Raw genomic sequence first — 18,491 nt, forward strand, 5'->3', positions numbered from 1 at the left:
CGCAGGGGGGAGGGGGCGCCCCGTCTGCCCCCGCCTCGCACCAACAAGTGAATGGGGCCCGCAGGGGAGCGGCGGGGAAGGGAACAGGTGGGGGCGGGCCGGTTTCTCCCTAGACAGGGCCGAATCCATAAAGAGGAAAGAGGAGTGGGGGCCACATTTGGGGAGGCCGGTACAGGCTGATTCTCCGCCCTAGACCCAGAGAAAGAGGCTTCATCTGGATAGGGGGCTGTCATGGCACATCTGGGCAGCCAGGTGGCACATCTGGGGGAGAGGGAGAAGGGTCGGTGCACCTGGGCACATGAAAGAATCGAGGGTCTGGATGGTGGGCAGGACGCTGGGGGGCACGTTTGGGGATGCAGTCACATCTGGCCAGCACCCCACACCTGGTAGGAGAAGTCAGAATGGATAAGAAAGAGCAAACGGTGGATTGAGGCTGTGGGCGGGGGTCCTCACATCTGGCTGGATGCCCACATCTGGAAGACTTTAGGGAGAAGGGGACACATCTGGGCTGAAGGCCACAACAGGAGGGGGACTTTAGAGGGTGGTTGTGCTAGCCCAGGGGCCGAGAGCTGGAGTGGGAGGAGGGCAGGGGGAGGGTCGTGGAAGTAGGGGGAGGCCTTTGGCTCCCGGCCGCCCCGCAATTTTGGGCATTCGGTGACCGGGCAGGCGCCAACCCGCACAATCGCTTTTGTTGTCTGGGCTAGTTGGGCTGCGCTCTCTGCCGGGACAGCGCCCCCCTCTTCGGCCGCAGGGAGCCCGGACGCCTGGCTTCCCGGCCCCACCCCCGCGGGTCAGCGCCTCTGGCCGGCGTCTGGTCCTGTCCCGGGCTCACCTCGCACGGCCGGACGCCAGGGTCCCTAGAGGGTCCGTGTCCTGGGGGGGCTGAGCTACAACGGGGGGCAGCTAGGCGGCGGCTGGACCGTGGGAACCAGACGGCTTTATCTGGCCCGGAACCCACCCCCCTGCCCCCCGGCAGAGGAAGGGCGGATGTTCTTACCCCGGGTCTGGCCGGCAGGGGCGCGCTGTGGGGGCCTCCTTCTCAGCAGTGCCCGGCCCCCTGGCCCACGGGGCCGCCTTCGTCTCAACAGAGCTCGGGCCTCCTGAAGCCTGGATAGAAGAGGGCAGAGGCGCTGTCAACGCGGTTAGACTGACACCCCCTTTCCCCACGACTCAACCGTAGCTGGAACGGGCCTTTCGAGCCACGAGATCTCCCAGTAACAGCTCTGCCCACCCCCCACCCCTATCCCTTTCCGGGGACCAGACCTTGTACGTTCTTCACAGGCTTGGGGAGAAACAGAGATGAGGAAGGGAGAGAGAGAGCAAAGAAGACAGAGACAGAGGCAGAAAGAGAGCGTCGCAGAGAGACAGAGAGGACAAGGGGCAGGTAATGAGAGAAACAGAAAGAGACAGAGATGGAAAGAGCAAATACAGAGAGAGGGACATGGGGACAGGGGCAGAGAGATGGAGACTGAAAGACACAGAGACTTCGATAGGCACGAAAAGGAGAAATAGAAGCAGAGATCCAAGTTGCCAAGGAGAGGCAGAGAGAGACCAAGGGAAAAGAGATGCAGGGAGCAGAAAGAAACGTGTGCTGGGAATGGTGGTGGCTGGTGGCGGGGAGCCGGGAGCTCCTGAGCATCTGGTAGGGGAGGGATTGCACACTCACGTCAGTGGCTGCCAGTTGAGGGACACCTGTCTCTTCCTCGCGCTGGGGCTGGGGCTCGGCAGCACCTGGGGCACTGGGGTCAGGCACTGCTGAGGGCCTGCACACTTTTCAGGCGGGCAGCTCTGGACCCTGCAGGAGGCTTCGGAGACAGCCAGGGACTTAGTGGAGAAGGAAGGGACCAAGTCTTTCCACCAAGTGCATCCAGCATTCCGGCTGGGATGAGAGGTGGGGAAGGGAGCGGCTGACACCTCTGCTCTTACCCCCTTTCACTCCCTGCCTATACCCCACCTAGAAGAACCCACCTCTGACGCAGCGACTTCTCTTGGGCGACTGGCCTGGGCAGCACCGACAAGCAGCCACGCTGTAAACAGGGGTGGAAGTCACTCAGACCCCTAGCCCTCTCAAACTGCCCAAAGAGGGCAACGGTGGGTAGGGGAGGGAAAGTCAAGAGAAGGCTTGAGAGCAACTCGAAATAGATGTTTAATTAATTTGTGGCACTGCGCTGGATGCCTGCTTCCCCGTCTGCACAGTGGGAGGCAAAATGGCTTAGATTCTCCGCGCATGAAAGTCGCAGCAACCCTACTTTAATTTGTTTTCTCAAGTGTTTAGTGGTAAAGTCTTATTGGTAAGGACATTTTAAAGCCTTAATTAATTAATTATTTTTTTTTAATGACGCAAAGTGGATCTTTAAGTTCACTGCCAAGCCCGTACTGCCTGGGAATCTAGAACCCCGCCCTCCCGCACATCTCTGTCCTTGACTCAGCCATCATCCCGAGCATGGCCGGCAGGTGGCGCCACTTCCACAGGCCTCAGCGGCTGGGGAGGGAGGTCCTCTTTTTGACTGTGGGTCCAGCGGGGTGCTGAGGAGGAGGAGGAGGGGGATACAGAAGGAGCCACGGCCCAGAACTGGGAATCCCAAGGTCCGAGTTCTAGACCGTTCCTGCGCTTCCACGCGCTGTGTCCTGGAGCCAGCATCTCCTTGTCTTTGGGCCTCAGTTTCCCGCCTGATCAGGAGGAAGGAGTTCTTTGAGAAATCCCCCGCTCAGTGGGTCTCAGATTCTGAGTAGCGGAGTCCTCAGCTCCAGCGCAAGTGCTTCGCAACCAAGGGGCCCCCCAGACAAATCCATTATCCCCAGGCTAAGGGGGACGAGGGACGAGGACGCGCGCTCTGGCCCCGAGAGAAGGGCAGTGGGGAGATGCTGTGAAGGGGACGTCGGGCTCAATGACTCTTTCCAGACGGGTGGGGCTCAGTGGGGAAGGAGGCCGCCCGAATGGGAGCCTCCGGGACCCCAGTTCTTGCTGTTATCCCTCCCGCCTTTTCTCTGCGTTAACCCCTTCCCGGCCCCGCCCCCGGCGCGGCTCGGGTTACTAAACGCATTCGCAGAGACCGAGGCGGGAGCAGAGCCCGGGGCCTTTGTAACGGAGCGCTGGGCCGCAGAGCGGGGGGTGGGGGTACTGGGCAGACTGCTTCCTTCGATCTCGTCACCCGTAGACAGGAAGGGTGGCTATAACCCCCGCATCTATAGGAAGTTTTGGATCTTTTGCCGCGAAATCACTGGTACCTCATTCAAGCCCGGGATCCTCTTTCTAGGAAACAAGAGCATCCCCAACCCTCAGGAAATCTGAGGAACCCCCTCCGCACAACCCCTTGCAAGCCCCTCCGCCATCAGGCTCGAAGTCCACGTCTTCCTAAGTCACTAGGAAAACCCAAGGGTCCCTTTAATTAATCCACTCGTTCCCAAACCCCAGAAAATCAGTACATCTTAACTCCACCATAGAATCCCTTCATAACCTCCCATACTCCTCCTTAAGCGCCCAAGAAGCTTGGGGAACCCCATCCTAGCTGGGGGGGCCCCACCCATCTATCATCTTAGGAAAACTCAAAGCCCCATTCCCATATAAACTGGGACCCTTCTCCGGAAAAAAAAAAAAAAAACAACCTGGAATTCCCTGGGGCTACATCCATCTATCACACCGGCGGGGACTCCCTCGCCTCAAAATCCCAGTACTCCCTGGATTCTAACCCCTGCAAAGTAGAGGGCCCTAACAAATCCAAGAGCTCTGGCTCTTTCATCCCTACCCTGAAGCAATGGGTTCGTATTCCCCTAAATCCGCAAGTCCTGGTCCTCACGGACCACCAGACTTATTGGATGGAGGGGGCACAAGGAAGAAGGGGCCGCAGCGGGGCTTACCCGGCCTGGCGGCCCGGGATCCCTGCAACCTCGACGGCCTCGCTGGGGCTGGGGCTGGTGGCGGAGGCGGCGGCTGCGAAGAGTGGCAGCAGCAGCACCAGCAGGAGGGGGCGGCGGCCGCTGGGGCCAGGCCGCCGCATCGTGTCCGGCGTGGAGTCCCGCTCCAGGCGGGCCGTCTGTCCAGCGGGTCCGGCTTGGCGCGGCCCCGCCCCCCGCCCCCGCCCGAGGCCGACTCATTTTCTCCACAGTCTTAGCCGCGGCTGCGAACTTCCCGCCAATCAGAGCCCGGTGCCGCCAGGGGGCGCTGTCCGCGCGGCCAATCGGAAGGCGGCAGGGGAGGGGCTAGCGGGACAGGTGCCGGGCGGGGGGCGCTGGGGCCTGGAGTTCTCAGTGCTGGAGGCGAAATCGGGAGTCGGGTACCAACTTGTGAAGGAGAGCCCAAGAGCGGAGGTGCTGGGACCCCCGTCCCCTCCCACCACCACCACGGTTGGGAGGAACGCATAGGCAGTGGGCCCTAAATTAGACTCAGGCCTCATCCTTCGCTCACAGTAGTGGGAGAATTTGATCAGAATTTGCTCCCTGACTGGTGTAAACGCTGGAAGCCCCCATAGGTGTCCACTTCTCACACTAGAGGCTCAGGATTCTGGGTGGGGGGTAGTGCTAATCCTGCAGTAAGCCCCAGGTCCGACCGCTCTGTGGCCCCAGGCCCACCCTGCACCTTCCCAAAGGGTTTTCCCTTCTCAAGGCCCTGTGCTGTTGGGGTTCCGGGTCCAACAAGCAGAATCTTTTTCCTCGGAAGGTTGTAGCCTCTGTCCATCACAGGACCGAGTCTCTGCCCCTGACCCACAGACTTGGCTTCCAAGGGGCTCCTAGAGAACTGTTCTCCTCCTTACACCCCTCTCCGCAGCTGCCCCTAGGGGGTACCAGACTCCCCTTCCCTATCCTGAACCTTTAAAGATTCCCAACAGCACCCCTCCCACTGCCAGAATTACAGACTCTCTCTTTAGAGAATTCTAGTCCCCTCCCTTTCTAGGGACCCCAAGCCTCAGAGGGCCTTAGGCCCCATCTGCACTCTCTTTAGGGAGGTCCAGGCTCCAAGCTTTTCTTATGGCTTCCCATCTCGGTAGGTCACAAGCCCAGCCCCTTTTACTTCATTATAAACTCAAGGCCCCACCCTTTCCCCCCCCCCCGAAATTTGCCCCGCCTCTCTTCTCCCAAAGGCACCGCCCCCTGAGTTTCCGACCCCGGCTCCCTACTTGACCCCTTCCCGTCTGAATTTAAGGCCACTGCCCTTCCCATAGCGAATTCCGGTGCGGCACCATGCTTAGGATTCCCAAGCCCCACCCCTTTCATATTTGCCCCGCCTCCGAGGTTCCAGGCCCCATCCCTCCAGGCGGTTTGAGCCTTTTAGTTTCCAGTTCTGGATCGCTAGCTCCGCCCCCAATGGATCACAGGCTCCACCCACACAGGATACTAGGCCCCCTTCCCTGATCAGAGGGCCCACCCTAGGCTGAGAACATCAACCGATCCAGCTTTGTCCTCATCCCCCATTCCTGCTCCTTCCAGTGGAGGGGCGACCCTTTCACCCTCCCCTGTTACAGTGAGCACCGGGTAACTCACATAGCCCCGCTCACACTGTTACTGCCACCTACAGCAATCCACACCTCCATCCCACACGGACACCCAGAAATCCAGGCCCACCCACCATCCAGGGCCACGCAGCCCCTTAGAGCAGTAACGATGACACTCAGGGACATTCGTGGGCTGTCTTAGCATGATGAGGGAGTGCCTGACTGCCCACTGAATGTGTTCCGTGTCCCTGTTTTTGGGAAGCCCCCACAATCCCTGTTAACATGGCCCTGCAGGACAGCATGTCCTGGCCCCCCATGCCCCCCTCCGTTGCCCTCCTCCTCACCTCCTACCCTGTGGCTGGAGCATTTGCTGGGGGCGCTGCTGAAATTCCTCCCTTCTGCCTGGGATCCGGGGCATCTTCAATGCTCGTTGCTAGGCAACAGCCTCTGGCTCACCACTACAACTTCCGGGGATGGCGTTGGCTTCCCATCCCCCCTGAATTTGGAGTCCCCAGCTCCCAATCCTTCCCCATCAGTGCCACTATCTCCCGGGGTCGTTTCTATGTCATCCCTTGGATCCTGATCTGATCTCAACCCTTCAGAATCCCTGAGTTCTGGTGCTGTGGCATTCCAGAAGCTTCCTCCCATCGTGTGCTCACACGCTGGGTTTTATCCCTGGTATTAACAGACAGACAAATCTCTTTAGTGTTCCAGATTTTCTTACATTTTCTCTCTCAGTTCTAGAATCACCAGCAATCCAGAAACACAACGTGTTCCAGATTCCCTGGCAAGGAAAAACTATCTCAGTATTCTAGATCTGTGAGCATTATAAAACATCCCACATTCTAGATTCCCTGAATTCACAACCCCTCCTCCTATGTTCTAGACTTTCTAACATTCAAACATTCCCTAGGGTTCTGAATGCCTTGGCATGTAAAAATATTTCTAAAGTTTGAGGTTCACAGGTATTCCAAAACACTCATGTTTTTGAATCATTCATCTCTGTTCATGTTCTAGATCCCCTGACAATCCAGAGGCCCTTGCCATTATGGGTTTCTTGGAATGCAAACAAACCCTCTAGCGATCCAGAAGAGCTGACATTCCGGAATACTCTATGCTCTAGATTTTCTAGTACTCCACATTGCTGTTTCCTATAATTCTCAGCATCTCCAAATCTCCGGCATGCAAGTGTAGAATCATAGGCATTCTACAACACTCCCCTGTTCTAGAACCATTGACTTCCAGGTCCTTTGGTCAAGCAACTTCTGTTGTGTGGATTCTCTGAAATGCAGGGTGGGGGGATCCTAATATTGTTCATCTGCTAGCACTCTAGAATATCCCTGTGTTCTAGATTCCCTAACACTCTGGACCCTTCTCCACTATGTTACAGAAACTCTGGCATTCCAGAACTAATTTCCCTTTTCAAGGGAAATCAGCATATTCTAAAATCCTTGTTCCCAGTCTGCCCCACTTTCTTTCCTCTTCGTTGGCTCAAGGAAAAGATGCACAAATCTTTCCTGAGAAGTTGCCATGGGAACAGGTATTATTTGGGGGAAAATCTCAAGGATATTAAGCTAGAGTGAGCTGAACCTGTCCCTCATAACCTCTCTGGCATGGGCAGGAAAGGGATGTGGGAAAGGTGTTTGTGATGGCGATGCTTAGGGTACAAATGTTCAGGATGTGGCAATCACATAGCTGACATCTGTGTTTCTGTTGACCTGTGGCCAGTCGTCCTTGCTTGTGGTAACAGTACCCCGATTCACCTTTCAGGAATTCCTCCTCCAATCTGTCAACCTCCTGGCCTGTGAGGGCACATGACCCCTGGAACTGTGGAAGGCCTCCATCACACCGGCCATAGTGGCTGGTTCAGGGATGGCCGTCTGACTAAATTTAAGTCAATAAGAATCAGTCGTGTGATTTGTTGCTCTTGCTAGAAAAAAAAACAAGTTGCTAAGGAGGTACCTGGAGTCATCTTGGCACCGAGAGGGGAAAACCTGAGTATGATGCATCCCAGAGGAGAGCAAAACCAAATAGATGGAAAGACGTTCTGGACGAGTATCTGAATCCCTGGATCCAACTATGCCTGAAGCCAGATGTAAACCATTACATTCCCCTTCTTTGCTTAAACCAAGAGAGACAGATGTTCCTAAATCTACAGCCAGACATCTGGCTGGTCCTCACATCTCTCCCACCCTTTCCCTGGGGGTCCCCAAACCCTCTAAGAATGTCAGCAAGGTGTTGGCAGTGACAACTTTATTAGGGGAGGGTGACTTTGGCTTCAGAAAAGGGGGGGGGCAGTGGGGGCCTAGTAACAACGACCATTCCAAGGAAGCCCTGGCCCTGAACCCAGGGCTCTGACAGGAAGCAGGGAGGCACCTGAGCCCTGCCACCCCACCCCACCCCTTCCCCCCCCCAGGACCTGGGTATCCAAAGGCACCATGGCGGCTGTGTTCAGAAGGAAGTCTCGTTGAGCTTCACCTTGGGGGGGTGCAAGGGGAGCCCCGAGACCCGTGGAGGGCCGAGGCGCTGGTGTCGGGGGCCGTCGGGACTCTGGCCCGCTCCGCACCAGCTCCTGGCAGCGTTCCACAAAGCTGCCTCCCCCGCGGCGCCGGGCCTCAGCCTGGGGGGGGCTCAGGCTCCCGAGACGGCCAGACAGGGAGGCTGAGTGGAGACTGGGGGGCGGTGAGGAGGGTCAGTGAGGGTCATCGTGGGCAGGGAGGCAACTCCCCCGCCCTCCCCCGCCCCTCCCCCATTGCACAGAAGGGAAAGTGGAGTTCAGTCTACCTGGTGAGAGAGGTGCGAGGGGAGGGGCTGGGGAGAGAGCTCCGAGAGGAAGCCAGTGGCACCGGCTCACCTTGCTCCAGCTGCTCCATCAGCTCTTCCTCGGTCAGCCCACCTGCTGGGGGGGGCAAGACAGGGGCCACTGGGCAAGGGACAAAGGTCACACGCAAGGCTTGAGGCCGGGATAGGAGCAAAAACGCAGAGGTCAAAGGCTAGGGGTCAGAAGCTACGAGAGGGTGGAAAAGTGAGGGCAAGCTGGGGTTCAAAGGCAGAGGAAAGGGGTCAGAGGGCCAGAGCCTGGGGAGGGAGACTGGCAAAGGAGGTTGTGGACAGGGGCCGGCACGGAGGCCAGGTATAGGGAGTACCAGGGGCCTGGCCGAGGCCGTCCATGGCGGTGGTCAGGTCCCACATGGCCAGGCTGCCATTGGCCTGGCCGGTGAGCAGGTAGCGCCGGGGCCGAGAGCCGAGCCGCCGGGAGCCCTCACACTCGAGCACCGTGAAGGCGGTGGTGGGGGAGCCGTCCACCGAGCGCACCGAGCACACCCTGAGACGGAAGGGAGAGGGGTCACCCTGGCCCCGGTCCCTCTCCTCACCTGTACACCCCTTCCCGGGCCACAGTCCCCACCATTATGGCTTTAGTCGCTGCCTCTCCAACCGCCACCCCAGGCTTCTTTCCCCTTCCCCCATGTACTCTCGGGGTGCAGCGGCCTCTGGGATGGCTCCTGTCCAGCATCACCCCACGTCCCCATGGGGATTCTCCCCCAAATCTGCTGCTCTCCCTTCTGGTTCCTGACTCAGAGAAGGCCTGTCATCCTGGGGGCCTCCCTCCCCTCCTATCACCAGCTTCCAACCCCCTGCCCCATCCCTTCAGCCTCCAGGGCCCCCTCCTCCCCTCCTGTCTGGCCCTGGTCAAGCCCTGCCGGCTCCTGTCCCCACCTGTCCCAGCCTCTTCCCTGGACTCTCGGACTCCTGTCCCACCTCCAGTCCAACCCCCATGGTGGCCACGGCTCCCCAGCAGCCCAGGCCAATCTCAGCTCCTTCGTGCCCCTCAGCAGCCTGTTCGGAGGTCTGGCCCCCAGACCACGTGCACCTCACTGGCTGTCCATTCCCAGCCTTCACCCGCACTGTTCCTTCAGCCCGGCGCACCCCTGCCCCTCCTTTCTTCTGCTCATTGCTGTTTATCTCCAAGGTCCTCACGAAAACCCTCACAGGCCCCCTCCCCAGACTGGAGCAAGCACCTCCTCTGGGCTCCTACAGCTGCCTGTGCCCCCCCCCCCCCCCATCCCCGGCACCCCCACCTGTGCCTCCTGCCCCGATCCCGGGCTCTGGCCACACCGAGTGACCTGCGTGAGGTCCGGCACAGGCACCTGGGGCTTCCCCAGCCTCACTGCTACCCACACATGTCACACCTTGAATTCCTCCAGCCCCCAAACCCAGGACCAGGCCTCGTGCCCCCTCCCAGCCTTTGCTCCTTCAGGCGTTCCTTGGCTAGGACCCCCTTTTGGCCTCCGTGACCCAGCTGGTGTCCTGCCCTCTCCCCTGACCACCCTCCCCGTTCGATGGGACGGTCCTCACCGCTGGCCAGTGGATGAAAGACGCACAAAGAGCTGGCTGGCGGTTGGCACCACCTTCTGAATGAACACTTGCTGGTCGTCCCGCTCGCCGTAGGGGCCTGGACCAGGATGGTGGGGGGAGTCAGGGCCAGCTGGGCTCCCTGGGACTCCAGACCCTAAGGCTCTGCCCCCTTCTCCAAGATGAGCCCCCTCCCAGGACTAGGTCCCCATCCCCAGCTTTCTGGAATTGGGCGGGGTCAGAGAGGGCTGAGGGTCAGTCAGTGGAGCTCAGGGCTGTGGGGTGGGGGTCCCGGGTCAGGTGGCGGTCAGCAGGAATCAACGGGGTAACAGAATTCAACGGGGGTAGCTGGGAGTAAATGGAGATTGACAGGGGTCAGGTGGCAGCCAGGTCAGCTGGGTGGGTCAGGAGAGGTCTACAGGGGGTCAGGGAAGGAGCCAGTGGAGGCCAATGGGGGTCAGGCAGGGTGCATGGGATGGGGGGCCAGGGGCTAGTAGGCACCAATGTCATTGCCAGCGCTGCAGCCACCATGCCCGTCGGCCGACTCCAGTGCCAGGATCTTGAAGGAAGCGAGTGGGGTGGAGCCGGGCTGGGTGGAAATCATGCCCCGGAAGCGAGTCACGGACCACGTGCGCACGTGGTTGTTGTCGGCACAGACTGAGGAGCACAGGGGCAACGGCCGGTCAGGCCAGCTGTCATCACCACGGCCCAACCTTCCCGAGCCCCAGGATGACCCTTTTCAAAGGTGTCAGGATTCGGGCCCCTCTGGATTCTTCCCTTTCAGAGAATTCGCTCTTCCCCAGAACTCCCAAATGGTCAAAAATCCTCTTGGTTCTTCCTCTAAAATTGTTCCAGAGCCTGATCTCATCTAACCCTGTCACTGTCCCCACCCTGGTCCTGTCCATGGCAGCAGCCTCCTCCTGCTCCTGTCCTGCCCCGACGCATAGCCAGAGAGTCCCTGTGAATAACTGTGTCAGATGATGGCCCTCCTCTGCTCACAACCCTCTTTCCCATGATACCTACCCAGTCAAGGGCAAGGACAAAGTCATCTTCATGGCTTACAAGGTCCTACTGTCTCCCTTGCCCACTCTGCTTCCTCAGACACATCTATCATCCTCCTGGCTCAGAGCCCTTGCAATGCCTGTTCCCTCTGCTAGAATGTTTGTCCCCACCGAGCTGCACTGCTTATTTCCTTGGTTTTGCTCAAAGCTCCTTCCTCAGTGACCCCAACACTCTCAAGCCACTCGCACAACTTTTGTTTTTATTCATGGTCTTCATCGTTGCCTGTTGGTGACTTATATTCTGATTTATTTATTTGTCATCTGCCTTCCCGCAGAACATCAGCTCCCTAAGGGCGGGCACTTGGCCTGTCTTGTCCATCACTGTATCCCCTGGGCCTGGCACACAGTAGGTGCTCAACCAGTGTTTGCTGAATTGATGAATTTCTTACTCTTGCTTAGATGGGTCCCCTTACACTATTCTCTCACTTCTGCAATTGCTGTTCCAGGTTAAAATTCCCTCCCCTCCCCGGAGGCCCCACCCCCTGGTTTCATGTTCCCCTCCAGGCCATCCTCTTGCGAGGAGATGGGCAGTTGGGGCAGCCCGGTGAGGCCCACCTGAGATGAGGTGCTTCTCCGAGAGCATGATCTTGGTGACGGGGCTGCGGTGCACGGTGAAGGTCTGGAAGAGCTGAGGCCCGGAGCCCACGGTCTCGGGGTGCTGCACAATGACCCGCACACCCCCCGAGCTGGTGCCATAGGCAATCTCGATCCAGTTCCCGCTGTCACCTGGTGAGGGGCCGAGGATGAAGGCAGCGACAGGGCCACAGGGAGACAGAAACCACGGCAGAGAGAAAGAGAAGGACAGAGATAGAGTCAGAAAGCAAGGAGACAGGGGCAGACAGAAATAATAAGGCAGTGAGATGTCAGAAAGGGAGAGACAGAGGGAGAGATCAGAGAAAGAGAGGAGCAGGGACAGAAAGTAAGGCAGAGAGAGAGACGGAGCTAATAAGAGAGGGGACAGACAGAAAAATAGAGGGGCGCCTGGCTGGCTCAGCTGGTTAAGCATCTGACTTTGGCTCAGGTCATGATCTCACCGTCCTGGGATCGAGCCCCGCGTCTGGCTCTGCACCGACAGCTCAGAGCCTGGAGCCTGCAGCCTGCTTCAGATTCTGTGCCTCCCTCTCTCTGCTCCTCCCCAGAAATAAATAAATATTAAAAAAAATTTTTTTTCTCTCTCTCCCTGTGCCCCTCTCCTGCTTGACTGCATGCGCTCTTTCTCTAATAAATAATTTTCTAAGTAAATGATATTAAAAAAAAAAAAAAAACCTAGCCTAATTTTCTGCATTTAAAGCCAAGAAACCAAATCAAAAAAACTGTCCCCAAGTGAGAGAACTCGGTTTCATCCGCTGTAAAACACGCACCCTCTTTGTTTTATGAGCGTGGAAACATCATGTCCTCATTGCAGAGGTGGAAAAGAAACACAAAGACGAACTGCTCGTGGCCAAGTCAGGCCCTGGTTGGAGAGACCTGCCACAGCTTACATACAAGCGGTGCCCGGTGTTTGTTGAATGACTAAGTGAGAGTTGAATCTTTTCTCCTCCCAGTAAATCTCACAGGGTCATGCTACACAGTGGTGGGGAGGCGGCTGTGGGCTGGGGCTGCTGGCAGCGGGGTAGGGGGGGTAGATGGGGGGAGCCGGTCATAGCTTACTGGTCTTGGGGGTGAGGTAGACGCTGAGGGCCGTGACTCCGTCCTCTGCCGGGTCCCGGTAGAGCTCACTGACAAGGAGGTCGTTGTCCTTCATGCGCAGGGGAAACTTCTGCACATCTAGGGCGGGTGGGGAGAGCAGCGTGGGCTCGTTCAAGGTGCTCAGCACCCCCCCCCCCGCCCCCTGCCTTCCCGGGGAGGTTCTCGGGCACGCGGGGTACCAGCTGCTGCTCACCCACGTAGTAGATAGAGCCGTTGTCACAGCCCAGGAGGAGGAAGGAGCCCGCCGCGTCGTAGCTGGTGATGGGCTGCACCTCCTGGACCTGGGGGCAGGCAGGACCGGCTGTGGCCGGGAGGTCCTCCCTGCCTCCACCTCCACGGCACCCCTCAGGGTGCTCCTCACCCCACCCCCACCCCCCACCGCTTCCAGAACCTACCCGGGGTTTCTAGGCCCACTTCTCTCCAGCCTCACCGGCTCTAGTTCTATCTCCATCTGCGTCTGTCTGTCTCTGGAAGTCTCTGGGTCAGCGGTTCTGCCTCTTGGCCTCTCTTTGACCCCATATTGCTGGCTTTTCCTATTTATTTCTGTCTCTCTACATCCCTTCGGCACCACCGCCTTCCAGTCCCGGCTTCACTCTGCCCACCCTTCCCTCTCTCCATCACCTCTTTCTGACTTCCTCTATTGCTTTTTGTCTGTCTCCCCCCCTCTTTCTCTCTCCTTTCTCTGCTTTTCTGTCTCTCTCTCCCAAACATACTTTACAGGAGAAAGCAATACCGTAGGTATATTTTTCTTTATGTTTTGCACATGGTTTGGGAGGGAACGACAGACGTGTGCACGTCTGTCTCCTACGGCATCTTCACTCACCTGCTCCCCCATCCAGTGCCTGGAGAACCCGCTCTCCTCCTTTGCAAACCCACCATCTTCCCTGTCAGCTCAGCGGCCCCTCTTCCAGAAAGGCCTCCCTGACTCCTCCTCCTTAGGCCTTTATCACCCCGGCACCCCCACCAGATCTGGCCCGCTGCTGGGTTCTCTGGCTGTCTCCAGTTGGGCTGGGGCAGGAAGGAACCCCTCCCCGGGTCCGTGCAGACTGGACGCCTGGGAAAGAGGCAGCCAGGCCGGCCACCCCTCTGACCTGCCAGTGCTTGGTGACGGCGTTCCAAACCCCGATGCGCCCCGTGTGGCTCGTGGCAATGAGCTGGTTCCCAACGAAGAATAAGGCCTCCACGGGCACCCCCAGATGGAAGACTCCTGCAGAAGGCAAGGAGCACTCAGCCAGGACCCCGCTTCCTGGGGGAGAAGGAGGAGGACTGGGGGAGAAGCCAGTCGCTCAGTGGACCAGGAAGAACTCCCAGGGCCAGCGGATTCGGTGGGGCCACAGAATCTTTATAGGCTAGAGGATTCCAGCAGGAATTACAGAGGATTACACAGGCCAGATTCCTGACGGGGTGTGGGACTCTAACATGGTCGCAGTTTTCAATAAGGCAAACCGACGGGCGCCTGGGTGGCTCCGTCGGTTGAGCGACCAACTTCGGTTCAGGTCATGATCTCACATTGTGAGTTCGAGGCCTGCATTGGGCTCTATGCTGACGGCTCAGATCCTGGAGCCTGCTTCGGATTCTGTCTCCCTCTCTCTGTGCCCCTGCCCCCCTCACACACACTCTCTCTCTCTCTCAAAAATAAATAAAACATTAAAACAAAAAATAAAGCAAACAGAGATGTCTAATGGGAACATAGACTCTAGCCGGCTCTGGGATTCCCCTGGCATGGAGGTCTAACAGGGCAGGGAATTCTGGACGTGGGTGGATTTTTCTACAAGCCAAGGAATTCGAACAGGATACGGAATTCTAAAGGGTTGGAGCATCTTAATAATGCAAAGAATCCCCATGGGTGTAAGAACTTACAGAGTGGGTTAACAGGCCAGAGAATTCCAACGGGGTGGAAGAGAATCCTAACAGACCACAGGGTGAAGCGTAATTCTAAAGGGCAGAAAGAAGGTTCTGGAAAAGTCGCGGCGCCATACCTATCTCGGAGCCCCCGCCTTCTGCCTGCAGAGCCCACAGCAGGATCTCGCTGCCTGTAGCCGCTGCCACCATCTTGTCATGTTCACCCAAAGCCCCACCGAGCGCCCGGGCTGTGAGTGCCAGTCGCTCGATGGGCCAGTCCAGGCGGGGACTGGAAAACACCAGCTGCCAGCCAGAGGCTTCTTTTAGCCTGGAGGATTGGGGGATGTCATCAGCCCTCACCGCAAGCCCTCCCCACCAACAGGGCTTGAGCCTCCGGCCACCCCCCTCCCCGAGCACCTATAGCAGACAAGAAACTGGGTATAGGCCACAGCGATCCAGTTGTGGTGTCCACACACCAGGCGCACGATCCCCGGCTCCTCTGGTGGCCCTTGTGGGGGGAAAAGCAGGGATCAGGGCAGGGGCGCAGGGACCCCACTGGCTGCCCCAGTCTCCCAGGAGACAGAAACATACCCGATGGGGAGGGAGGGGCCCTCTCATCCAGCACTCGGCCCAGCAGCCCTGCATTGCCCAGGTTGGGGGGCATCGTGTTGCTCCGTCGAACAGGGGCTGGGCGTCCCCCCGACTGCTGGGGCCCCACCAGGCTGTGCCGGTTCCGCCGCTTCACTGGGAACGCTGTGGCGTGGAGAAGGAGCAGAGTGACAATAGCTGTAATAATTGCCACGTAGCAAGCGCTTCAAATGCGCCAGAAGCCGACTTCCCCACACGTGGGGGCATAGTGTCCCGGGCGAAAAGATTCTCAGTGGTGTGGGGACGTGGCACGAAAGGACACGGAATCACCCAGCAAGTTACTGCCTTTTCTGTTCCTTTGAGCACATCACAAGGGCCGAATCAGTTTGGCACTACCATAACGGTGCTATCTTTTCAGTATTTGCTAATGTTCTGTTTTAAGAAATGGAAGCCTAGGGGCGCCTGGGTGGCTCAGTCGGTTAAGCGACCGACCGACTTCACCTCAGGTCATGATCTTGCGGTCCGTGAGTTCGAGCCCCGCGTCGGGCTCTGTGCTGACAGCTCGGAGCCTGGAGCCTGCTTCGGATTCTGTGTCTCCCTCTCTCTGACCCTCCCCCGTTCATGCTCTGTCTCTCTCTGTCTCAAAAATAAATAAATGTTAGAAAAAAAAGAAGAGAAAAGAAATGGAAGCCTAGGGGCGCCTGGGTGACTCAGGTCATGATCTCACAGTCTGTCAGCGCAGAGCCCGCTTGGGATCTTCGGTGCTCACCCCCTCTGTCCCTCCCTGGCTCCCACTTGCACTCTCTTGCTCTCTCTCACAAAAATAAATAAAACATTTAAAAAAAATTAAAAAAAGAAAAGAAAGAAATGTAAGCCAATTTCTTTGGCAAGGCAGTAGCATCATAACTGTTATTTCAGGGTTTCATTTTCACATTTACTTATTTATGGTATGAAGGCAGTGATAGAAAACTTCTATTTATTTTTTTAAGTTTATTTATTTATTTTTTGAGAGAGAGAGAGAGAGAGAGAGAGAGAGAGCGCACAAGTGGGGGAGGAACAGAGAGGGAGAGAGAAAGAATCCCAAGCAGGCTCTACACTGTCAGCACAGAGCCCAACGCGGGGTTTGAACTCACAAACCGCAAGATCATGACATAAGCCAAAGTTGGACACTCAACTGACTGAGCCACCCAGGTGCCCCTAAAGCTTCTACTTAAAATGACTCCTTTATGGGGTGCCTGGCTAGTTCAGTCGGAAGGGTATGCAACTCTTATTTTATATATGTTTATTTTAATTATTTTTGAGAGAGAGCGAGCAAGGAGAGGAGGGGCAGACAGAGAGGGGTACAGAGGATCCAAAGCAGGCTCCATGCTGACAGCAGCCAGCCTGATGTGGGGCTTGAACTCACAAACCATGAGATCATGACTTGAGTCAAAATCAAGAGTCGGATGCTTCACCGACTGAGCCACCCAAGTGCCCTGAGTATGTGACTCTTGATCTCGGGGTTGTGAGTTTGAGCCCCATGCTGGGTTTCCAGTAACCACTGAGGCATATCTTCCATGGCCAGTGGGGTTGCTGATCTAAGGTCCCATGGAGATTATGGTCAATAATTCCCCTTAATATTTCCACCTCCATGCAAAATGTTTTATTTTATTTCTTCTAAGCTTCCTCACAGGGAAATCAAACGTGGACTACAACCCCCATCAGGCTCCAGAACATACATCCTAGCCTCAGGGGACTAGCTGGCCCACTGCCTCATTGGAAGTGAGTTCCTACTTCCTTTCCAAGCATCAGTCCAGCCTCTGATATAAGGCTAAAACTCCCATCATGTCTCAGGGCTCACAGCACAGGTAAGCACAGGGCTCACAGCAAGGGCTGTGACCTTATGGGAAATGTAGTCTTTAGTCCACCCTCCCTCCCCTCCATCCCTTAGCTGTGCCCACCTGGTGGAGGCAGGTAACCGTTGAAGAGAACGTTTCCACAGGAAGATCGGTCCAACTCCTCCCGCAGCTGCAGGCGTCGAACTGAAGCAGAATAACTCCATGCTGGGACTTGGGGGGTACTGAGGCAGATTCTAACCCCCTTACCAATCTCATTCTCCACCCCCATCCCCCAGATCCAGGACCAAATCCAGTGCTCTTGGCTCTAACCTAAACTTCTTTCAAGAGAGGGGAAGAGGGAGCATCTTGAGAGCTGGGGCTTGTTTTCTATGCAGTGAGGATGCTCATGGGGGCCCCACTTACCCAGAGGAGTGAGCCCATAGAACTGGGCTTCGTGGAGGAGGCTGGAACCGTGGACACCCCTGGGTAGTAGAATTGACTAGGGGTCAGAGTCTGGGAAATGGGAGTGAGTGGAGAATTCTAAGGAGGAAGTTTTCAAAACTGTACAAAGAGTCCCAAGAGGTAGCAAATTTTGACTGGATCAAGACTCTAAGGAGTGATGTTATTATATATGGGCAGTGAAAATGTGCGTGTGTGGTGTTTGGGGTAAATTCTAAGGACACGATTTAAATATGATCGAGGAGCTTAGGTGAACATTCTGAAGGGAAGAAGGTGAAGACAGTGGGGTCCCTTTATCCCCATGCAAACCTGGGGTCCAACTCTTTGGTGCGCAGGAAGTTGAGGATGGGGGCGAAGACGGTGGGGTCCCTGTCGATGAAGATCTGCGGGAAGGGGGGCAGAGGATGGATGGGACAAAACACGGGGCTGAGTGGGGCTCCTGTCCCTCCTCCTACCCGCTGCCCCGTTTCAGCTCTTGCCCTACTCACAGCTCCAGTCTCATCTTTCAGTGTAGAGATGCGTCCGCTGAGAAGACTGTTGGGAGGGGATGCAGAGTAGGTGTAAAGGGCAAGTGTGTGTGTGTGAAGGGGGTGGAGGGTGGGGAGGGTGAGTGGGGCATTAGATTTTCCCATACCCTCTCGTCCTGCCCCCCACCACCCGACCCAAACTGTCTCTCCCGATCACCTGGAGAAGAAGGAGTCTGGGATCCAGGTGAGAGTCTGGCGAGAGGTACTGAACCTAAGCGGGGAAAGTGAGCGCACAGTAGGGGATGGAAGGATGGAAGGAGGGAAGGAATGTAGCTCCTTACCCCACCGCCATCCCGGGCGCCAGTCCGAGCACTCGCGCTTTCAGCAGGGGGCGGAGCAATCCTTGATGGACAGGGATTCCCCCAGAGAGAGGCGGTACTCCCACCCCGTTCCCGGTCCCCGAGGTGGGGGCCTCAGGAATCTCCTACACTCACCTCTTGCCTCCCACGTTCAGATGAATCACCTCCCCCGGAGGCCCCCGACTCGGGACCCCTTCTGCTGCAGGTGCCGCGGCTGCCATGGCCCCCGGGCGAGCCGGCCGGCCAGCACCCGCTTCCGGGTCTACACTCGGGTCCCGCCCCCCACTGCCTGCTCATTGGCCTGGAGACTCCCAGGGCCACCGGCGATTGGACACAGCGCTCACCCGTCGCAGTTAAATTCTCCGCCTCCTTAAAGGGACCCGCCTTTCCTGTGCTGGACGGGGCGCACCGCAAGGCTGTTTTGGGG

General features: G+C 57.3%; 1 protein-coding gene across 1 annotated transcript; it reads right to left on the reverse strand.

Annotated features, from left to right (window-relative positions):
• Positions 1-7,865: 7,865 nt before the first annotated feature.
• On the reverse strand, positions 7,866-18,324 carry LOC125918271 (SH3KBP1-binding protein 1-like). The gene is given in 19 exon segments (XM_049624285.1): positions 7,866-7,916; positions 7,918-8,101; positions 8,214-8,328; positions 8,576-8,754; positions 9,786-9,882; positions 10,284-10,439; positions 11,399-11,569; positions 12,494-12,610; positions 12,726-12,813; positions 13,624-13,739; positions 14,512-14,702; positions 14,792-14,882; positions 14,966-15,127; positions 16,903-16,983; positions 17,203-17,261; positions 17,548-17,621; positions 17,727-17,772; positions 17,923-17,976; positions 18,200-18,324. Coding segments are annotated over 19 exon segments (2,103 nt in total). The 5' UTR covers positions 18,286-18,324; the 3' UTR covers positions 7,866-7,880.
• Positions 18,325-18,491: the final 167 nt, after the last annotated feature.

Source organism: Panthera uncia, unplaced genomic scaffold (assembly GCF_023721935.1).
Source record: "Panthera uncia isolate 11264 unplaced genomic scaffold, Puncia_PCG_1.0 HiC_scaffold_618, whole genome shotgun sequence".
Lineage (NCBI taxonomy): Eukaryota > Metazoa > Chordata > Mammalia > Carnivora > Felidae > Panthera > Panthera uncia.